Below are 14,537 nucleotides of genomic sequence, written 5' to 3' on the forward strand. Positions count from 1 at the left end.
CTGCGAGGACGCTGGAGCGACAGCGCAGTACCGTCGCAGAAGTGGACTGCAAAGGCCGTCTGCTGTTGGCTTATGGACGCCACTTCTATCGTGGTCTATGGCAGTTCGAGTTTAGCAGGAGCTGCGCGTGCAGCCAAGGGTCGTTTTTGCTTTGCTCAAATTGGCTCCTGGAACTGAGGGGACTGTCGAGAGAATGCGGAGCAGACGGCGAATCGACATAACTAGGCAAAGAGGTGTGGGTATCAACCCGGTGGAGACTTGTCTTTTTCGTGATGGCGGGCAACAAGATGGAAACCGCCGCCTGAAGGGCTCCGAATTACTGTATCGCGTTGGGGAAAAGGACATATGACTGCAGAGGTCGAGACTTTGTGGTGTGATGAAGCACCCAAAATCCTGGACAAGTAGTCAGCTGGTTCAGTCCCGTCGCAAGCTGACTTCGAGATTGATTCAGATCCCGATCCTAGACCTAGCACTTGACGAGAAAGAAATTTGCTGCACGGAGATTGGGAGCTCAGATCGTGCCAGGCGCCGTCCCCAAGCCTGGGGCACGAGAATGGACGTGTGTCGGCCTCCGCCCGTGCTCGGAATTGTAGGGGAAGTATCTGCGGGAAGAGGCCTCTCTCGAAGGGCTGATTCGGGCTTCACGGCGCCGTCACGCCTGCATGACCAACAGCAATTTTTGACTTGTGCGCGGTGGCGCCGTATGTACTGCGTCCGCCAGTCAGGGCTGTGGATTCGCTTTCCCTGCTTCTACAATATGGGCGTCTTGACCGGTGCTTGTTTCGCAAGGAGACCTGCAGCGGGCCAGCCGCATCCTCATTTCAGCATGCGTCCCACCAGCATGTGATGTCTGCGAGGTGGAAGTGAGGTAGGTACCGTGGTAGGCTGAGAATGAAAGACAGCGGAGGGGAATGCGCCCGCGCACAGTTCGCTGTAATCAGCGGACGACGCCTGGGGGCCTCTTACTGCTTGGTGCTGTCGTAGCCGCTCAGGGTAAATAACACTTAGGCGAGGAGGCGCTTAGGTTGCAGGTGACCATGAGCTGACTAGAGGCAGTGGTGGACAGCCGTTGAGGCAGACAGAGTGTCTAACTTAGCCTTTGCCGTCTCTTCGGCACCTGCTAGTAGGGCTCGCCATTTTGCCTTTGTCAGTCCTGACACTGGCTGCTTGGAGCGTTGACCGGTGGATGCGATGGAAATGCAATGGAGATTTGATTTTCGATCGTTCGATGGGAACTGCCGACATTGTGTAATATCAGGGCACTGGGGGGAAAGATCTACAGAACCATCGACAATCCACATTGCCTTGAGCAAACCAGTGCTCCGTCAAACGACAATGCCGAGCGGGAAGCACAAGTCCATTGCAGTACCTCGTACAGAATACACGGTGTCATACTGGTTATTGTTAGGCTGGCGACCTGCTACCCCAATGATCGAAGATGACCGTCCGTAGGCGCGCCGGAGCTGCCCAGACCCATGTCCATGTCGGCGTCCACCTGGTCTTGCTCGTGCTCGTGCTCACAAGTCCCTCTAAACCCTGTCACCCGTACCCTGGTCAAGCCAGCCACCCGAGGCCCCAATCAGTCCTCGGGCTGGCGCAACAACCCCTCGGTCGCTTGACTGCCCCTCCATGCCATCGACATGCTATTCCTGCAGGTGTGCACTCAACACACAATCTGCAGCCGCCAGGCCACAGATCCAATCACCACCCCGGCCGGCGAGTCCACACACACTTATGCGGCTAACGAACTTGCAATTGACGCTCATCACAAGCTGCCCTTCTTGATCTGGGGTGTTTAAGCCGAAAACAATTCCTCACCTCATGCGAACTGCGAACTCATGCAAGCTCACGTTTGCGGTTTTGAGGTGCAGGCTCGCGGGATTGCAGGGCGTCTTCGCAACAGCCAATGCTGCAGCCGTGTTTCTCACTTGTACTTCACATCTGATCTCCTTCACCACGAAGGCTGCGTTCACTGTTTCCTGACCTTAGCCTCCGCGCCTTCCCCATATTTTATTTGAGTCGTCCACCTGCCTGGGCACCATCTCTTCTTCTCGTTCCCTCATCATCATCCTCTATCCTCCATGTCCTCGCAATAATTTGCCTGTCCTTGCTTGTCCCGTCTTCAGGGTCGTTCTCGAGTGGTTTGACCACTCTTACAATCGTTATCGTTCGCCCGTGTTGGAGGTGCCCCAGTGACACGAGACCAGACACGCACCCGCAAGATGGACTCGGCCGCCTGGTTCAGGATCTTTGCCTCCTATTTGTGAGCCGCTCCCGCCGATCCTCCGCCGTGATACCTGGCTCTGGGCCGACGGACTGACTGAACCAGCTTCTACCGCTATTTCCGCCTAGTCGTGAACTTGTGGGCTTTCTGGACCTTCAAGCCAATCCCGATACCAGAAAACCCCACTCTCCGACCTTCAGATGTCACGGTGATTTTGCCCACACTGGACGGCGAAGGCGAGGAACTGGAGCGAACCATCGCCTCGATCTTGCAGAACAAGCCCAAAGAGATCATTCTAGTCACCATCGATGAGAACATGCACAAGGCGGAGCGGACCATGAACAAGATGCCGGCATCGATCCACAAGCGAATCCGCTGCATGTCGGTCAAGCACGCCAACAAGCGGCGTCAGATGGCCAGAGCCATTCCGGAAGTCACGACGGAGATTATCGTCTTCGCCGACGACGACGTGACCTGGCCCGTGCGGACCCTCCAGTGGATGCTGGCCCCGTTTGAAGACAAAAAGTATGGCGGCGTCGTTACCTGTCAACGCCTGAGGCGAGCCGAGAATCCGACCTTCTCTCAGCGGATCTATGGGTTCTTGGGGGCCCTCTACCTGGAGCGTCGTAACTTTGACTGTGCTGCCACCACGCACATGGACGGAGGTGTGCCTTGCTTGTCGGGCCGCACCTGTGCCTACCGCACAAGCATACTGCAGGACGTCAATTTCACCAACGGCTTCACAAATGAAAAGTGGTGGTTTGGCCAATTCCAGCTGAATGCGGACGACGACAACTTTTTGACTCGCTGGATGGTTTCGCACCAGCACGAGACTTACATGCAGTACCACCCCGAGTGCGAGGTGCTCACCACACTCGAAGACAATCCCAAGTTCCTCAAGCAGTGTCTGCGGTGGGCACGCAGCAACTGGCGCAGTAACATCACCAGCATGTTCACTGAACGGGATGTTTGGCTGTAAGTACGAGATTGTTTCCTCCCCGGGCCCCTACGCGACTTTTCTCCCTCGGCTTCCCCCAAGTTCTTGGCACTGACGATCTGCGCCCGTTTCTAGCCAGCAACCATGGAGTGCGTACGCAGTCCACGTCACAACCTTGATGCCGCCTGCCATCATCGGGGACGGCCTGCTATGGTTGTTTCTCTGGTTGGGCACCTGGGACTGGCCTGCTGATCAAGCTCACGTTGCCCGCCTTGCCTTTCTCGGGTGGATGACTTTCTCCAAATTCATCAAGCTGGTCACACACTTCATCCGGTACCCTGTCGACATCTTCTTGTGGCCCGTGTCTGTCCTGTTCGGCTGGTTTCACGGCCTCATCAAGGTGTACGCCATGCTGACGCTCAGTGTGGTAAGTCGATTCCGGGACCTTGCGTCTCTCCCGTCCGAACTAACGTTTGCCAAATAGACCACATGGGGCAGTCGAGCCAATGCCGATGCCAGCGACTCCAGTAGAATGATTCGCCAGAGGCGAGCACACTTCCAAGACCTGGTGGATGAGAAGATGCACGAGAAGCTCCTCCCTAACGACGAAATGAGAACCTATGACTACGACTCGAAACACTTCCAGCCCCCTTCGGCATAATTCCTACCACGCAGTATCCGCTCGTTGCCGAGCTCATTGCACTGTCCTCGCAAAGATGCAGGACACCCTTTACGACTCCAGGTTTCACGGTCGGCACTGTTGTTTTCCTTCTGCAAAAGCACCACTTTCATTCAAAAAGTTAAAACGGGGGATTACCAAAATTGAGAGCTAAAAGGACGGCACAGGAGGGTGGGCGGCATTCTCTTCACATCGAACCATAAAAGCTCAGCACTTCATTTCGTCCCCTGTCTATGTCCCTTTCGGCCTACGACAGGGGTTTTCAAGCAACAAAGCCTGAACGCTCGTTTGCCGGAACCAAGACACCTCACCGTCTTCGCGTCCGGATTGACCCCCGACAAGGACCTAGAAAGAGGGCTTTCTGAGGTCTTTGTATCTTGCACTAGCATAGCACGGAGAGTGGGAGTCTTCTTTCAGGGGTTTAAATGTACATAGCGTGTTTTTGCTTCATAGCATGATGATTTTGCGCTTGACACGGGATATGAGGGCATGAACTCGGCTGGACAGAACGAAATGGGCGGCGGACTCTAATTCTTACACTCCTGAACTACACGGTTGGGCAACGACGAGATGAAGCTTCACGGGACATGGTTCATTGCGGGACATGGCATGGCATTCATTATGAAGACTTGAGAGCGAGAGCGAGTTTGGACCTTGTCATTTTCTCCACCATGACCATGAGAGACGATCAGATTGGGCGGCTAATAGTGCTTTTGAGCTTGTTAATGCCTTACATCAAAATGTGCTTGGAGTCTCCAGTGCCAAGTGATACCTGCCGTGAATGGCACGCTGCTGCTCGTGACGAGCTCTTTTAGCCGGATATGGAGGCGCTGTTCCACCAGGCGCCCAGAGAGGGGAGTTGGCTGCGTCAAACTCTGGTGGCCGACAGAGGGAAAAGTCAGATTCGACCTGCTGCCATGTTCTAGCGAACGAGTTTTGACTTTTGTGAGCGTCATCGACTTCCCCTCGCCCAACGTGACGTTGGTGGGATGAAAACTTCAATGAGGCCGCAGTGAGAGAGAGAACAGAAGAGGGCTCGTGGCTTCCACGCGATGGCGCACCTGGAGCGGCTCACGCACAGCGAGGCCTTCCTGGGATAACAATACAGTTGTTGTTTTCCCACTGAATGAACTGCGTTGACATGCGCTTTGGAGCGGAGTCTGTGAAATTGCTACCCTACGGTACGGGCGTGTGTGTGTGATGTGTGATGTGTGATGTGTGTGTGTGTGGTTGACCATTCTTTCAGCCTTGTCCTTTTGTCCTTGGTCGCCGTCACGGATCTGATCAAAGCTCGATCGAGATTTCCCACGCGTTTGACGGACGCATCTGAGATTGCTGTGGCGATCTTGGAAAAACCTTCGTCGCTTAGGCGAGGAAAGGAAACCCTTTTCCTCCTTCGCTCGACGTCCCTTTGCAGCTCGTGTTCACTAAGTAGGCGTTGCCGCTGCTGTGTAACCCTTGGCGGCCATGGGTAGCAGGCATGTCCGGGATGTTTATTTTGATCTGTGCGTTGTCAACCCGGGGATGGACACGGCTGCTGTGTCACCGCGGGCTTTGACGCCATTTACTCGAGGGCCGAAAGTTCGGGCGAAGAATGAATGTGGTGGTGGGCCATGCTGATCTGTGTGACGTGGGGCGTGAAACTCGGGCTGGAAGCCTGTCGACTCGTCGATGAAGGGAAACGTGTGTATTGTGCGTGCGTTCGTGCGTGCTGCTGCTGCGTTATCCACGCGTCGGGATCAAGAGGGATGACAAAGTGCCGGGCTCTTGGACGCCGGGCTGGGATTTGGGAGGGTTGTGAGCGTATAACGCACCGACGCGAGGCTCGTGTAGTTCCCTGGAGGGTTGTACAGCATGACGCAGTCGTGGTTTTCCGCCGTGCCCACAGCTATGGCCTTTCATGTTTCTTTTTCGCTTCGAGGCTGTCTGGCCTTTCTTTGCCGTTGCCTGTTCCCAGGTCTAACTGGACACAGTAGGGGACAGACGCCAGCTGTTCATGCGTCCTGCAAGCTCGGGGTTCTGGCAGAACTCTGTCTACTTGCGTAGGCGAGGCTAACTGCCCGGCGCTTGCGCGGCCGGCAGTCAGATGCAGGGACCATATTGGACGCTGAAACATGCCGGGGGGAGTTCGGAGACAGCGACGGCGGTGCGTGAGCGGAAGGAACTTCGATTCCGGTGCCTGTGACGAGGGATCGGTCAAATAGGGCCGTGCATCACGTCTCCTGCCGTCCAACCAGCCGCGCCTCACACTTGGTGACGACGCCGGAGAGTGTTGCGGAAGGCCCCTTGGATAGCCTGCATGGCTCTGTTACCGGACAGTCTGGCAGGGATTTGAGCAACGCATCGTCCTGCTTCATGTCAGGACTGCAAAAACACCTGGCTTGAAGTCATTGGAAGGGGGTTCATCCAAGCGTTGGCCAGTACCAACTGGTGATGGCCTGAGTGTGGCTTGCAGGTCAGGACCGTAGACGTGGCCTGTGCTCTCTTCGAGTGGGTACCTACTTTGATAGTAGGGAGCTTCCAATCATCCCGGCAGACCCCCTACCTGGTCGCTCTACGATCGCCCACCGCTAGACGTTGGTTGTGAGCACATGAAGATCGGACCATGGCCACAGCGAGTTGGGCCGTCCTTTCGTGTGAAAGTGAGATACCCACAGCCAGTGATTCGGAGATGGTCCACTGCATGTCGCTGGAGCTGCAACCGCGTCGGGCACTGCACCTCGAGCTGAGCTGTGTTGTTGGCAGGCCTTTTGGGCGAGGATGGCATGGGACAGGACTCCTTTCCTTCCACGGTTCCGACTTTCTATTCCCGGATCTGTCCATTGACATTCATGCATTCCCATCCTGTCCCAGTAGCTTGTCGGTCCGGCCTAGAGCGTCGTTAGCTTGCGACCGACCTGTACGCACCGCTGCCACGACGTTCGAGACCTTGCGAGTATTTCTGATCCCAGCCACTTAGCGACACCCTGGTAGGATGGGCCATGATTCGCTCTTCGTGCACTTCTGCATTCGATCTAGCCGGGTTGGCGACTCCCTCGACTGCAAGTGCAAGTGCAACGGCACTACTGCTGTGCAACATCTGCAATACATCCCTGCTCCGACAAGCTCTCGACGTTGTGTCTTGTGTAACCATCTCATTCGGGACGGCTCGGGGCTGTTGCCTGCTTTATACCCGCCCGGCCTTCCGCCAATGCCGCTCGTGCCTTAGTTCCCCTGGCGTCGAGGTCAACGGCTCCCGTCAACGTACCCACAATACCATGCCGCCAGTTAACACCATCGAATGCGGCGTTCGGATCCGGGTCGTGTAACATGGACACGCTCTGAAATACCCCCGGGTCGCCAGCGGCGACGTCGACGACTATCCGTGCAAGCCCAAGCCGCCAGCCGCATGAGAGAAGCGGTTACTTGGCAATGGTGGCTTTCTGTTCCGATGTGACTGTCATGCTCGCACCCAGGACAGAGGCAAGGCTGTGGCATCACGTGCGCGGCCATGGGAGCCGTCAACACACCTCGAGAGAGTTTGGGGCAGATTCAGGTGGAAGAAGGCCCAGACAGGTGAACTCCTCCCAAGCAGAATTCCCAAATCACCTGAGCACGGCACCATGCATTCTGCTGCTGGGGGGGAAGGCCTCGTCCCGGGGTCTGCCGCATTCGAGCTTGGGCACCTTTGCACAGTCAGCGGCGAATACAGGCCGATCCTACACACGACCTCGACCGAGTACCTGCTTGGAGAGGATTGCACCTGCATCAGCGCGCTGCACGTCTCCGAAACAAGCTTCGGACTATCGCATGCCGACCTCTTCGCCTACATGCGCCGTGCTAGCCCGCATCGCTGCTGGCCCCAAGGATGTAGCAGCAGTCATCTCTTCTCAGCTTATGAGCATGATATGTGGGCGGCCGGAGGATCTAGGGCGATTTGCTGACACGAAGTGGTCTGGTGCTTTTGTTGTTGGATTGCGCAATACGAGGGATCACACGATCACTGTGCCCTGCACCTGAGGATACTCTGTTCATTCATCCACTAATCCCCAAAAGAAAGCGGAGCCACTGCCTGCTGCTGTCGATCTCTCTCCGGTTTTCTCCATGGCGTCGAGGCCGAGAGCCGCCGGGAAGCTACCGAAAAGGCCACGTCCGCAGCGGATCAGGTTACTCGTACTATCGAGCTGCACCTGCACCTGCACGTTAGTCGGCCAAGGAGCTGCGGCCAGAAAGATTTGGCAATGCGTTCACCAGAGGCAAGCTCGGCGACTGCATCGATCGGGCGTTTCGAAGCACAGCTGCCATTTGGGGCCATTACTTCCTTCCGAGAACGTCTCCAGTCTTGCTGACGGCAGAAGTCCGATGCGCGGCACGAGCACGCAGTACACAGTACGGTGGCCGCCGGTCGCGCCAAGGTCCTCCGACACTTGACGCTGTTGGCTGGTCTGGTCTTGGGCGATGCGTGTGCAGCTCTGACTATCGACTATCATTAAGACGGCTCTGGCCAGCGGCAAAGCCTTTGGCAGACGAGACCAGAACGAGCGACGGGGAAGCTAAAGATGATCTGCTGCGTCCCCGGGCGATCGTCTTCGACCTCCCCCGCTGAAACTCGCCCTGTCTGACGACCGTCTCACGAACAGTGCCGTATGCAAGTCTCGGTGTCAGACAGCACAGAGCTGTGCCGTAGTCTGACGAGATAGGTGGCGCTTAGTTGCCGCTTTCGCCGTGTAAAATCAGCGGTCTGACAGACGCTTTTCGCGGCACACAAATGAGTATTTTCGTCTCTTCGTCTTCCTTCAAGGTGCACAGTAAGGAGTCAACGGCGAGATGCCTTCGTTCATCATCGAGTGGTCCTGTGTTTTTTGAATCCAATTGACGCCTGTATTTGCGTCTCGCCGACATCATTGGAACGGTGATCATGCTGCCGCCGTGACATTGCTCTCAACTCGTCGCTACGGCGTCTTGACCTCGAGCCTCTCGCTGTATGAGCAGGACGCGCCTTCCAGGAAGTACGTGCTGGCATATGCCTTGGCGACGAGGTCGGTGGAATGCAACAATGCTCTGGCCACAACGCAGCGGAGGGGGCAACCAGCCCTCCACATTCCGTGCCTCGAACAACTACATACTCGAATCTGAGACTTGTCCCTCCAGTATTCGATTGGCATGGGGGTGTCTGGGAGCTACTCGCCATGTGTATCTTCAAAGTATAAGTCCAAGTCGCTTCATTTCAAGGAGTCTCGGTCTTTCATCAATCATCCGATGGCGGTAATGTTCAGGTTACTCACCCTCTTTTCATTTTCCGTGTTTATTAGCTCCGTCTTCGCATCGGCTCCATCTCAGGACTGGCAACATGTCGCAGCCACCTTGCGCAGCACGTTGGACGTGCTCCAGCTGTCCCACAAGCAATACCTTGCGCAAGTGACAAACCGGCACTCCAGACGAGACTCGACTTTTCGAACCGGTCCGGCAGGCTATTGGCAACCTCTGGCTGCCAATCAACGTCTTGATGCCTCCGACGACTTCTCAAGACAGCTGCACGACCTGATCGACGAGATCGGCAGCGCCGTGCAACAGCTCATCGAGTTGCTGGCTTCGCAGTTCGACAACATCGGAGGCCTACTGATCAGCACCTCCGCCTCTTCACCTCCAGTCGCGTCGCCCACTACAGCTCAACCATCAATATTGCCCATAACGAACCTCAACACGCCTCCCACGGCGACAACTACCTCCCGAAACATTGTTCCCGATCGCCCCCTATATACGTCGACGTCCGCTCCACCGTCAGCAACGTACACCTTCAACCCCCGCGCCACCGATCTTAATGTGGTGTACTACTCCCAGACCGACCTTACACCTGTGATCTCTCTGACGGAAGTATGCGACGACCCTGCAATCGACATGGTCATCCTCGCCTTTGTCACGCACCTCGTCTCCGATGGCGGCTATCCAGCAATGAACATGGCTTCGAATTGCTGGGCCCCGAATGCGGCGCAACAGGCAGCTGGAGCGACGGGTCTTCTGGACTGCGTGGGCGACGGCTTTGCCAGCAAGATTGCCCGTTGTCAACAGCAAGGCAAGAAAGTCATGCTGAGTCTGGGCGGGTCCGTAGGAGATTTGTCCGTGAGCAGCGACGCCCAGGCCGAGCAAGTTGCCAACACCCTGTGGGATCTATTCCTGGGCGGGACAAATCCAACAAGCGCACCCTTGAGACCGTACGGGAACGTCGTCCTGGACGGCATCGACATTGGTAAGGTTTCCTCCTGCCGCGCTCGCCTGCTCTTATGTCTTTTAACTGACTCGCCACAGACAACGAATCTCCCTCCGGCTCAATCTACCTCCCCACCCTAGCCCGCACCCTTCGACAGCTGATGTCCACGGCGCCTAAACCGTACTACCTCTCCGCCGCGCCGCAATGTCCCCGCCCGGACGCCTCGGTCCCGGTCCCGGCCCTCCTGCCGTACATGGACTTCTTCGCCGTGCAATTCTACAACAACCCCTCCTGCCAGCTCGGCCAGCCCGGCCAGCCCGGCCAACCACCCACAGTCGCGAACGAAGGCTTCTTCTCCTCCCTGCAAGACTGGTCGAACGACCTCCTCGCTCTCGGGTCCCTGGTCTCGGGTTCTCGAGTCATGACCCGTTCTAGCCCCCGATCCGTGGGATTCCAGAACATCAACAACGGCATCGACTCTCCGAGACTGTTGATCGGCACACCTGCCTTTGCGGGGGCTGGGTCCGGCTACGTCGATGTCCCGACCTACAAGACCATGATGCAGCGCGTGAGAGGGCTCGATCTGCCGAACCTTGCCGGCGCCATGTTCTGGGACGGGGCGTACCAGGAAATTAGTGCGACGGGGGTGGGGAATGACGGCATCAACGCCACGTTTGCGGAGGTTGTCAAGCAGGTCTTTGCGTAGTGTGCGCGTGGACATCAAAGTGTGAGGGAAGAGGGTGAGAGGGAAGCGGGGCGGGGCGGGGGCCAGGAGAAGGCGGGGGTGCGAGAAAGTTGAGTGTAGGGTAGGAGAAGGAGGGATGCGAGAAAGTTGAGTGTAGACTAGGAGAAGCATGGCTATTTGGAGAGGAGAGGAGAGGAAAGAATGCAGAAGGGGAGTTTTCGGGCGGGAGCGGGTGCGGGTGCGGGTGCCGGTGCGACTCTCTCGCACATGATGATGGAGAAGAGAAATGCGAAAAAGAAGAGAAAGAAAACGAAAAAGAAACTACGCCAACGTGAGATGGGAGGGGAGGTGGCACGAATGGAGACGTGGGTGTCTTGCAGTTATATTAGTTATTGAGCCTTGGACTGTGTTGGATAGACGAATCAGCTACGGAGTAATTACACTGGCTTTCCCAAGCACATATTTCCTTGAGGTATTTCGTTGATCACGGTACTATGGTATAACGGTACAACGGTACGAAAGATGAGTTTAGAGCGAGGTGAAATACAGTACGTCCTGCATTGGACCTCGACGAATTGGTACATTAGTGACTGACATAGCGACGTGATGGGCTACTGTAGTCGTGTCGTGATACGATCCTTCATCCGCAATGCAGGGAAGACTAGGCAGAGAGCATGGTACAGTAGAGGCCAGATGCAACTGCAGTGGCGATTCATGGGAGAAGAACAGTGAGGGACCATTGAGCAGGGAGGCAGGACAACAGGGAAACCAAGAGAGTCTTGACCTTGTGTACTGTAACCTACAGAGCAGCTCCTCATATAGGTACTCTCGATAGTTCGCCCACAATGAATATTCGTGTCCCTAAGCCTGTCCCAACCCATAGACAGTCCTGAGATATGCTCTTCTGGTACCTACCTGTACTAAGGCCTCACCCGGTAGACCACCCTTTTCTCTTCCTTCTACATTTTTACCCTCATCGCAACCGTCTCATTCGATAGCACCCGCGCTACTCCAACATACAAGATACTCGGCCACGTAACTAAGTCGCTATTGTAGCTACTGTAGCTAGCCAGCCAGCTCGCTAATGTACTTACTCCAGTGCTTGAATAGGCGGTCAAGCATGATCAAGCTCATCGACCTGTCTGTCGTCACGTCCGGTAAGTAGAGAGCTTGTTAGCTAGGTACTAGTAAGTAAGTAACGCGCGCAAGCACACAACCAAGCAAGCACACAACCAAGCAAGCGCACAACCAAGCAAGCGCACAACCAAGCAAGCGCACAACCAAGCAAGATCACGCTCATCGATCTGTCCAAGCCGAAAACCCAGATAGAAACAAGAAAGAGAAGGTAACGTGAAAGCAGAAGCAGAAGTACAAGGACAAGTACAAGGACAAGTAGACGCACAGGTACAAGCAAAAGTACATGCAGGAATGAAGAAAACACGAATGAGCATCCATTGGGTTCGAAATACCGACTACCATGCCCTACAACCCCGCCCGCACCGATGTGCCATGACTGACCCCGTGGCGGCGGGTAAGAAGGAGTCCTGAAATGGTAGATTGATTGACAGCTGCCGTAATCCGTACTCAGCTACACACTGCGTTTTCGTAGATACGACACTCTCTCCATGACCTTGAATAACTGAACGAGTGTATGGTTGACCTGTCTCCAGAGTTTCCCTTCCATGATTACACACACCACTGTCGATATCACCGACCGACTGAATGATTGACGGACCGAGCAAGTTGAATATATGCCACTCTCTCACTCACTCACCACTCACTCAATCAACATTGATCTTGACGTATTCGTACTCTCCCTCGTCCTCGTCCTCCGGGTCAACGTCAGAGTCATCTCTCTCCCAGTCGCTCATGTTGTCATCCGCGTCTTTGACGTCATGTTCTGCCTTGTCCTCGTGGCTTTGACTTCCTGCGCTCTTTGCCAACTTACTCTCGACAGGCTCGTCGACTTGGTAGCGTGGAAGAGTTTCGGCGGGGGCGTTGGCACGCAGATCCTCGAACCCGATGGTCTCGGAACGGTCATCTCTGTCTCTGGTTGTTTCCTCCTCAGCCTCGCGTTGTTTGCCCTTACCCTTTGCTTCGGCTTCAGCTTCGACCGGCTCGCTGGGATTGCGTGGCTGTGGTGTGCCGTTGTACATGTCCTCGTCAGCGTCAAACAGAAGATCATGTTGTTGCTTCTCCTTGTCCTTGTCATTCATATACGCGTCGGCGTATGTCTCGTCGCGTCTGTCCGGAGGAGAAGATGAATCCACGCGGACCTCTTTCTTCGTGAACCGCTTCTCCACCTTGGGGACATGCACGACAAGTACCCCGTCGACCATCTTTGCAGAAATGCCCTCGACGTCGACAGCTGCCGGAGCCTTGGTCGTGCCCAAGCGGATGGTCTTCTCGAAGACGCCGGTCTCGCGCTTCCGGCCGTCGACAACAAGCCGGGACATCATCTCCTCATCCACACCCGGTCGATGGACCACACCGGCGATGCGGAGGACCGAGTGTTCGCCATCCCAGTCGACGCCGAGGTCGGATTTCTTCGCCCCGGGGAGGGACACGTGCACGGTATATTCTTCAGGGCTGTCGAAGATGTCGGTTCGGGGCTCGAAGTCTCTGTCGGCCGAGCGGGGATGCTTCTGGCCGAGATCGAGTCCCAAGCCCTCCGCCGCGGAATTGAGGTCCACACCAAGACGTTCCCCTAGGTTGGCCAGGAACGAAGGGAGGTCAAAACCCGATGGGTCGCCGGCAAAAGGACCCGCGCGTGGTGGCGACTGGGACTGGGGTCCGTGACCTCCAGGACGCCCGTGATGGGGATGATGCCCAAAGCGACCCCGGTGTGGGCCCCCGCGACCACGGAAACCGGGATGAGGTCCATGGCCGTGACCTTGACCTTGACCTTCGCCTTGCCCTTCGTGTTCTTCTTGTCCCGCACCGCTGGGACGGCCAAAGGGACCATGAGGGCCGAACGGGAAGTTGGGCCCGAACAGGAACGGTGGGGGACCAAATGGCGGACCTCCGCGGCGACCCCACGGACCGTGCTCGAAACCTCGTCTGCGTCCGTGGCAGCCTCGTTTGCCGCGGTGGCGATCTTCGCCGTCGTTGTCGCCGTCGTGCTTCTCTTTGTCGTGGTTGTCGTCGAAGGCGTGGGCGAAGCGACCACGCCCGCGGAATGGCATGTCCTTGCGGTCGGGGCGGACGGTCGAGGGGTCGACCTCTGGTGGATCTTCAACGTTGGTTTCGGCGTGCTTGCCCTTGGCCTTGTCGCTTGTGGCGGTGCTGGCGTGGGCGTGAGCGTGAGCGTGAGCGTGAGCGCGGGCTTGATTCGGCCCAGCTGGCCGAGCCGGCTGTGGTGGTGGACCAGGTCGGCGATGTTGGGCGAAGAAGGGATGATCTTCGATCCCGGCGACGAAGTCCCAGAACGGGTGAGGCGGTGTGTTGAGGTAATAAATGTTCGGCATCGTGCCCGATTCCGCAGTACGGTCGAGTGTGGAACGTGCCGATCCTGTGTAGATGATGGCTTGGAAAATCTCGATGGAAGAGGAAAAGTGTTCGATGGGGGAATGATGGCGAGAGCAAATGCAGGTTCCAGCCACAAAGCAGGACGCGGGATCTTATAGACATCGATCACCTCGTGATGGTTTGGACCCCGCGGCCAGGCAAACACATTTCGTATGTCTCTCGGCCTGCGAGGGGCGAATCAGCGTACAGCCCGCGACGCCGCGAGAAGCTGCGAGAAGCGTGGGACGCCACAGCACGCACACGATTCCCAGTGACCAGGTGGCACGGCAGGTGTGACCCCTGAAGGTCGGCCATGGT

At 56.4% G+C, this 14,537-nt stretch overlaps 3 protein-coding genes across 3 annotated transcripts; 2 read left to right on the forward strand and 1 right to left on the reverse strand.

Moving 5' to 3' along the window:
- Positions 1-2,222: 2,222 nt before the first annotated feature.
- On the forward strand, positions 2,223-3,822 carry G647_09849 (uncharacterized protein; the record flags this gene model as incomplete). Its single annotated transcript, XM_008725842.1, has 4 exons — positions 2,223-2,263; positions 2,330-3,199; positions 3,297-3,588; positions 3,646-3,822. The coding sequence occupies 4 exons, from the start codon at positions 2,223-2,225 to the stop codon at positions 3,820-3,822; spliced, it is 1,380 nt and encodes a 459-aa protein (XP_008724064.1).
- Positions 3,823-9,078: 5,256 nt separating this feature from the next.
- Positions 9,079-10,733, forward strand: G647_09850 (uncharacterized protein; the record flags this gene model as incomplete). Its single annotated transcript, XM_008725843.1, has 2 exons — positions 9,079-10,066; positions 10,126-10,733. The coding sequence occupies 2 exons, from the start codon at positions 9,079-9,081 to the stop codon at positions 10,731-10,733; spliced, it is 1,596 nt and encodes a 531-aa protein (XP_008724065.1).
- A 1,760-nt stretch (positions 10,734-12,493) lies between these two features.
- G647_09851 (uncharacterized protein) lies at positions 12,494-14,179 on the reverse strand (the record flags this gene model as incomplete). The annotated part of the gene is made up of 1 exon (XM_008725844.1): positions 12,494-14,179. One exon carries the CDS (start codon positions 14,177-14,179, stop codon positions 12,494-12,496), a length of 1,686 nt encoding a protein of 561 aa, XP_008724066.1.
- Between the last annotated feature and the right edge of the window lie 358 nt (positions 14,180-14,537).

This window comes from Cladophialophora carrionii, assembly GCF_000365165.1.
Source record: "Cladophialophora carrionii CBS 160.54 unplaced genomic scaffold supercont1.11, whole genome shotgun sequence".
NCBI lineage: Eukaryota > Fungi > Ascomycota > Eurotiomycetes > Chaetothyriales > Herpotrichiellaceae > Cladophialophora > Cladophialophora carrionii.